The 7,568-nt window shown below is 50.7% G+C and overlaps 1 protein-coding gene across 1 annotated transcript; it reads left to right on the forward strand.

Moving 5' to 3' along the window:
• Nucleotides 1–2,141: 2,141 nt before the first annotated feature.
• LOC126990272 (filaggrin-2-like) lies at nt 2,142–6,962 on the forward strand. The gene is made up of 3 exons (XM_050848822.1): nt 2,142–2,181; nt 2,567–4,171; nt 4,247–6,962. Exons 1-3 carry the CDS (start codon nt 2,142–2,144, stop codon nt 5,548–5,550), a joined length of 2,949 nt encoding a protein of 982 aa, XP_050704779.1. The 3' UTR covers nt 5,551–6,962.
• The last annotated feature ends 606 nt before the right edge of the window (nt 6,963–7,568 follow it).

A 7,568-nucleotide genomic window follows, 5' to 3' on the forward strand; every position in this document is an offset into this window, starting at 1 on the left:
TAACATAATCTCGTGAGGGAAAGTTATGACGAAGAGAAAGAAAGGAGAGAAAGAGGAAAGGAAGAAAGGAGAGGAAGAGAAGAAAGGAGAGAGAAAGGGAAGAAAGGAGTGAATGAGAAAAGAAAGAAGAGAAAGAGGAAAGGAAAAAAGGAGAGAAAGAAGAAAGGAAGAAAGGAGAGAAAAGAAAAAAAAGCAAGCAAGAGGAAAGGAAGAAAGGAGAGAAAAAAGAAAGGAGAGAAAGAGAAAAGGAAGAAAGGAGAGACAGAAGAAGGAAAATAGGAGAGAAGAAAGGAGAAAAAGAGAAAAAGAAAGAAAGGAGCAAAAGGAGACGTAGAAAAGATAAAGGGAGGAAGGAAAAAGAAAACGAAGATGGAGAGATGGAGTTAAAAATGTAGGAAAAGAAGGGAGGAGGAAGGGAGGAAAAGTGAAAGGAGGAGGAAGGGAGGAAAAGTGAAAGGAGGAAGAAGGGAGGAGGAAGAAGGGAGGAAAAGTGAAAGGAGGAAGAAGGGATGAAAAGGGAGGAGGAAAGTGAGGAAAAGTGAGGAAAAGAAAGGTAGGAAAAGGGAGGAAAAGAAGAAAGGTAGGAAAAGGGAGGAAGAAAGGAGGAAAAGTGAAAGTAGGAAAAGAAAGGGGAAAGGAGGTAAGGAAAAAAAAAAAAAAAGGTACTGCACTAACCACGCAAAGGTCAAACACACACACACACACACACACACACACACACACACACACACACACAGACCAGGAGGAGGAATGCGGTAGAAGAGAATGAGGTGAGAAAAGAAATCAGATAAAAAAACATTAAAAACAAAACAAAAACTGGATGAGGAAGAGAAGGAAAGAGAGAAAAGGGTGAAGAATGACAACGAAAACAAATAAGAAGAAAATTGAATAAAAGAGAAGAAGAGGACGAGTAGCTAGTGATGAAAGAAGAGGAAGAGGAAGAAGAAGAAGAAGAAGAAGAAGAAGAAGAGGGGGAAGGGGAGGAAAGAAAGATAACAATGATGATGAGAAAGAAAAAAACGAGAAACTAAACACGTTGGCCAAAAAGAAAACGAAGAAGCAAGATGTGGAAAAAAAAAAAAAAGAGAACCGGTATCGAAGAGAAATAAGAGGAGGAGGAGGAGGAGCTCAAAAAGGAGTCGACACACTTCCATCCAAAATAAGACAATAATGACAAAATACATGACAGTACAAAACAGTCTCGTATCGCTTCTCCAATCTCCCTCACACACAAAAAAATGATTATATATGTGACTAAACAGTTCGTAAGCTCACTGACTGGCTCACTGGGTCATGTGTTGGTCAGTCAGTTAAGCCACTCAGTCAGGAGGTAGTCAGTCTTTAATTTTTCTACTTTAAATGAACCAGTCAATCGGTCAGTCAAGAGAACAGTGAGGAGGAGGAGGAGGAGGAGGAGGAGACGAAAAGGGAGGGAAGTAAGGAAGGGAAGAAGGAATAGAGGGAGGAAATGATAGAGAGAAAAGCAGAAGACGGGAGGAAGAGGGAAGAAGAGGAGGAGGAGGAGGAAGAGGAGAAAAGGGAAGGAAGAACGGGGAAGTGTTAACAGAGAGAAGCAGCGGATGAAGGGAGGAGGAGGAGGAGGAGGAGGAGGAGGAGGGTCTTTTTTGTGGACCAAGAGAAGGTATAAAGCGGGGATGGACGGAGTGCCAAAGCCTGTTCCTCCGTCCACCTCATCCAGGAAGGTACACACACACACACACACACACACACACACACACACACACACACACACACACCGTCGAGTACGTACGTGATATCAAGAGTTTGTGTCGCCTGTGTTTGTTTTTGTTTGTGTTAAAAGTGTTAGTGTTTGTGTTTGTGTGTGTGTGTGTGTGTGTGTGTGTGTGTGTGTGTGTGTGTGTCCAGATCACAAAACAAAACCGAGACCATAGCATTAATCTAACACACACACACACACACACACACTGTCATATTTCAGTAACAAGATGTACTTATTAACAATTCATCACCATTATTATTATTACTATTGTTATTGTCGTTGATGATCTTACAAATATTCCAGGAACAAACTCAAACTCAAATCTCTCTCTCTCTCTCTCTCTCTCTCTCTCTCTCTCTCGGCAGGTACAAGTGAGAAAGCTGGAACAAATATGGCGACGATGATGTGGCGACTCCTCTTGCTGCTGGTGACTGTAGGTGGTGAGTAGAGGAGGAGGAGGAGGGGGAGGAGGAGGAGGAGGCGTTAGGGGTGATGCAGCAGTACAGAATAACGTTAAGAGGTCAGTAATAGCGGTCAGCGTTTCTTGTCAGCAGTCACTCTCACCCCAAGTAATAGCACAAAAACTAGCGCCGCCAACACTGTCATATCATCGCCGGGCAGGAGCGGCGTCAGTGAGGAAGTGACAGCATTCTCTCGTCCGCGCCTCCAACAGAGGTAATGTTAATATCGAGACCGATCTTCTCCCAATCTTGGTTAGTAAGGCAGTGTTCTCTTTGGCAGCCTCGGCGACGGCAGACCAGCGGCCACACCAGATCATCTCTCTCAACTTCGGGGGCAGTCCTTACCACCCCCATCCCTCCCCAGCCTACAGCGCCCCCGCCCCCCTAACGTCCAGCCTGCACGGCACCGCGCCAGCCTCCACGCGGGTCATCCATAACTCCGGCAAGGTGGGCACCGACGACAACGGCCAGCTAGTGGGCCCCAGCAGCCCCGCGACAATCACTCCGCGCCAACCCCTGCAGCAGGCCGCCGCCAGCCCCGCCCCGCCCCTACAACAACCATTCACCGCCGACGACGGTGCCGACGACCAAGTGTTGGTCCTTCCCGCGCCTCCAGCGGCCACCTCTCCGGTGTACGGGTATCCCACCCCGCCCCAGCCCCTGCAGCACGCCGCCCAGGCCAGCCCCGCCCCGCACCAGCAGCAGCAGCCACTGTTCATCGCCACTAACGCTGGTAGCGATGGCGTGGGTGAGGACGAGGGTGTCGCCCAAAAGTTAATCTCTGACGGTTTGGTCTTCGTGCAGGAGCAGGAGGAACTGCAGCACCACAGACAACAGTTGAACACACAGCCACAGTCACAGCCGCAACACCTGCAGCAGCAGGGATATGAGCAGGGGCAGGAGCAGGAGCGACAACAGTTAGTGCAGGAGATCCAGCAACTGTTGAAGCAACGCGATTACCTCCGGCGGCAGCAGCAACAGGCCCAACAGCTGCAGCAAGAGCGGCAGAAAGCCCGCACCTTGCCGGTCGTGCAGCCGCTCTCGGTGGTGGCTGAGGCCGTGCAGGAAGGTGACAGAGGCGACAACACCGTGGTGGTGGCGCAGATCACGGAGGACGGCGGCAGAGCCAGCTACCAGGCCCCCGCCGCTCCTCAGTATCCTGCGTTCACGATAGAATCCGCATTGGACCTGTCGCCGGCGGTGCAGCTGAATCGCAAGGAGATCAGCACCTCGTCGTTCGGCAATGCGCTGTCCACCATCCTGGCCAGCCTCACCAACGGCGCCATCACGTCCCTAGACGAGGTGAACCTGCCCGGCCCTGACCTCAGCAGCGCGCGCCGCGTCAACTTCTTCACCGCCACGGCGCCCGCAACCGCCCCGAAGCCGCGCCAGAAGCCTAAGGCCCCCGCCAATAAACCCATCCTGCTGCCGCAACGTGAGCAAACCCTCACCTTCTTCGCCGTGCCGCCCACCGTCAAGGACAGCCTCCCCGCCAAGCAGCAGCCCACCGAGGCACCGCAGCCCTACCGCGCCGCACCGGGCACCGCTGCGCCACAAGGCTTCGGTGAGTCACAAGGCTTCCCTGAGCCACAGCAAAGCTTCTTTGAGTCACAACAAGGCTTTGATGAGCCACAACAAGGCTTTGTTGAGTCACAAGGCTTTGATGAGCCACAACAAGGCTTCGTTGAGTCACAAGGCTTCGGAGACCCACAAGGCTTCGTTGAGTTACAAGGCTTCGTTGAGCCACAACAAGGCTTCATTGAGTCACAAGGCTTCGGTGAGCCACAACAAGGCTTCATTGAGTCACAAGGCTTCGGTGAGCCACAACAAGGCTTCGTTGAGTCACAACAAGGCTTTGGTGAGCCACAACAAAGCTTTGTTGAATCACAAGGCTTCGGTGAGCCACAAGGCTTCACTGAGTCACAACAAGGCTTTGGTGAGCCACAACAAGGCTTTGTTGAATCACAAGGCTTCGGTGAGCCACAAGGCTTCACTGAGCCACAACAAGGCTTTGTTGAATCACAAGGCTTCGGTGAGCCACAAGGCTTCACTGAGTCACAACAAGGCTTTGAAGAGCCACAATCAACCCTCTTTCTCGCCTCTCCGCCGAACTTAAGTGCCCCCAAACAAAGTTTCTCCGCTGCCCCCCAACACACCTTCAGCAGCCCTGCCCCAGTAAGTCTCTCGTTTGGTAACCTACAAAGCCCGCAGGCCACTCTCGGGGAAGAGCAGGAGCCTCAGGACAGTCCCCAGCACAGGCTACAGGCCACACTCCAGGAAAACCTGCGGGGCAACCTGCATGCCCTGCCCCAGGAGGCTCCCCAGCAAGGTCTGCAGTCTGGCCCTGATGAGGCCTCTCAGCAGGGCCAGCAGCTCCCACTCTTCTTTGGGGGCAACCTAGACCAAGGCTTTCGTAGTGACGTGCCCCGGCTTCCCCTGGAGGAGGGGCAAGGGGCAGGGGCAGGGACGAGTTCTGCATCCTTCAACTTTGGCTCCGTGGATCAGGTCATCACACAGGAACAGCAGACTCCTCCTGAGCCCTCTCTCACCTTCAAGGGTGAGGTGGGGCTGGGGGGCGTGGGGTCCTCCGGCGGGGGTGCGGGGCTTGGATCTGTTGGACCCTCTGATGGGGGTGTGCGTCTCGGGGAAAGCGGTCTGGGCCTGAGTCTGGGTGCCCCTGCAGTGGATCTAAGCAGCTTTGGCTCCTCTGTGGTGGATCTTGGTGGAGGTGGATCATCTGGAGTGGGTCTGGGATCAGTTGGATCGTCTGGAGTGAGTCTGGCGGAGATCAGTTCCCCAGGGGTGGGTTTGGGTTCCAGTGGATCGTCTGGAGTGAGTCTGGGGTCAATCAGTTCCCCTGGGGTGGGCCTGGGAACTGTCGGGGCCTCTGTTGTGTCGCAGGGGGATGCCTCTTCCTTTGGTGTGGGTGTTGGGCAGGGTACATCCTTCGGCGGGGCGGTGGCGCAGACACTAGGCGGGGGAGGCAATGCAGGAGTGGGTGCCCCTTCCCTTACAGTCCTGAGTGACCAACCCCAGGGCTTTGAAGGAGTTCGGGGCGGCGCTAGCTCCACCCCAAGTCAATCTGGGGGGGTATTTTTCTCTCTCGGGGGAGTACAAATCAGGGGGAACTCTGTCGGGGGAACACCAAGTGGCGGTTCTCAAAGTTTTGGCGTCCCATTATCCGCTGCAAGAGCCCAGATTTCAGACCCCAGTTTTTCTCCGTCACAGGGGGGCTTTCTGGGCCTCTCCTTAGGGAATCAGGGGTCTCAGGGCCAGGCTGGGGCATCCTTAGGGGCTAGTGGGGGTACTGGGGGGTCGCAAGGGTTCGGAGTGCCACTGTTTGGGTAAATTTATTCACGCGAGTCATGTCATCAACGCTTCACCTATTCCTCACCCAGACTATTTTTCCTCCTGTAGTAATGTTTGTTTTATTTATTCTCTCTCTCTCTCTCTCTCTCTCTCTCTCTCTGGTTTTCCGTTCACTCATTTCTCCTTCCCTGACATCCCTCCACTCCCCCTTTTCCTTCAGTCATGTTTCCCCAGTCATCCCAGCATTACTTATCACCCTTTTAGCTCTCCCTCTCTCCTCCTATTCCCCATTTACTGCCTATCTCCTTCCCTCACACCCTTTCCTCTTGATATTTTTTCCCTTCATTATTTCTGCCTTCCCTAATCCACTTTTTTCTCATGTTCGTGATGTCTTCCACTTCACTCATTCCCCCACTTCTGTATGTAAGTCTTCCCACCCCTTATAGACCCATCCCCTTCATTACATGCCTCCCTGTCACCCTTCCTCCTCAAGGGGTTCAACTTTCTCAGGTATTCCTTCCCCACCTCTTCATTGGTCCCTCCTTCCTCTCCCTCCTGACACCAATCGGAAGTACATAGGTAGCACAGCGGAAAGAGTCCCCTTCTTCCCCTCCCTCCTCCCACCAATCCCAAAAAACATAGGTAGCAAAGCAGGAAAAAAAAGACTCTCCACCATCCTATCATAGCCGCCTCATTCCCCTTCCTCCTCCTAACAATCGCAAAAACATAGATAGCATAGCAGGAAAGACTCCCCACATTCCTCAGCATTAGTTTTCCTCATTCTCCTACTCCTACTCTATATCTCCTCCTCAGCATTATTGTTCTAACTTGAGAGGGTTCGCTGGATGCTGTTTGTGTGAACCTTCTCCATTATAGCCTGTTTTGCAATCTCTCTTCATTGATGTTTTTGTCTCGTATCTCCTTTTACACAAACTACATTCTCATCGGTCTCCCTTTCTTCCTCCTCCTCTTCAACACTCCACATAGAGACCAGTTACACCCTTACTACACCCCCAAGGCTTCACCCAATCCTATCCACCCTTCCTGGCATCACCTAGGCAGAGGGGCTTTCCAACACCTGGCTAAGGGGAAAGGTCACACAGCCTTATTAGTTACAGGTGTGCTAAGATTTCGTCCAGGGAAGAGCTAGAACACCTGGATATTAGTTCAGGTGTTGTGGTCTATACCCTTGAAGAAAAGAAAGCTGGGAGGAGGAGGAGGAGGAGAAGGAGGAGGAGGAAGAAGAGGTAAAGTCCCTATCTATCCCTACGATCAGCATCACAAAGCCCAACTGTGGCGCCAGTGTACATAAGTGTGTGTGTGTGTGTGTGTGTGTGTGTGTGTTCATCTAATCATTATTACTACTGTATACTATAGTCTTATTTTATTATACTCCTGTCATAAATTAATAATAAAAGTGTATATTTAAAGTCTCTCAAAGTGTGTGTGTTACCTTGATTAAGTGGAAAGTGTACAAGGGAAGGAAGTGGTAAGGAAATGGAAAAGAGAGTAGCAATAGTGGAAAAAGAATGAAAGGGGAGAAAAGAAAAACGGATGAAGAATAGAAGCGAAATTGCAGGAGAGAATATCAATAGGAAGAACGAAAAATGAATAAGCAAAAGGATGATGGAAATAAAGCAATGGAGATGAGGAAGCAGGAAAGAAGAGGAGGAGGAGAAGGAGGAGGACGCTGTGAGGAAAGAAGAATAGAATAGGAAACGGTGGCAAAAAAATACAAGAAATCAAAACAATGCGAGGAGAAGGAGAAGATGAGGAAGCAGGAAAGAAGAGGAGTAAGAGGAGGACGCTGTGAGGAAAGAAGAGCAAAATAGGAGACTGTATGACAAAAAAATACACAAAATAAAAACAATGAGAGGAGGAGGAGGAGGAGGAGAAGATGAGGAAGCAGAAAAAAATAAGAGGAGGAGGAGCCACTTGATATCTTCCTTACTAGGCCACTTCCTCTTCCTGCACCCTCGACAAATAAATAAATAAATAAAAATAATCTAATCTAATCCTTGACGAGAGAAATAAAAACCAAAGCGAAGTGAACTGAG

Source organism: Eriocheir sinensis, unplaced genomic scaffold, assembly GCF_024679095.1.
Source record: "Eriocheir sinensis breed Jianghai 21 unplaced genomic scaffold, ASM2467909v1 Scaffold1512, whole genome shotgun sequence".
In the NCBI taxonomy this organism is placed as follows: Eukaryota; Metazoa; Arthropoda; class Malacostraca; order Decapoda; family Varunidae; genus Eriocheir; species Eriocheir sinensis.

Excerpts from the sequence above, each read along its gene's own strand:
- LOC126990272 (XM_050848822.1), top strand. The coding sequence starts at position 2,142 with ATGATGTGGCGACTCCTCTTGCTGCTGGTGACTGTAGGTG. Across the intron at positions 2,182-2,566 it reads GCTGCTGGTGACTGTAGGTG|CCTACAGCGCCCCCGCCCCC; the intron begins GTGAGTAGAGGA and ends ATCCCTCCCCAG. Across the intron at positions 4,172-4,246 it reads AGGCTTTGTTGAATCACAAG|GCTTCACTGAGTCACAACAA; the intron begins GCTTCGGTGAGC and ends GTGAGCCACAAG.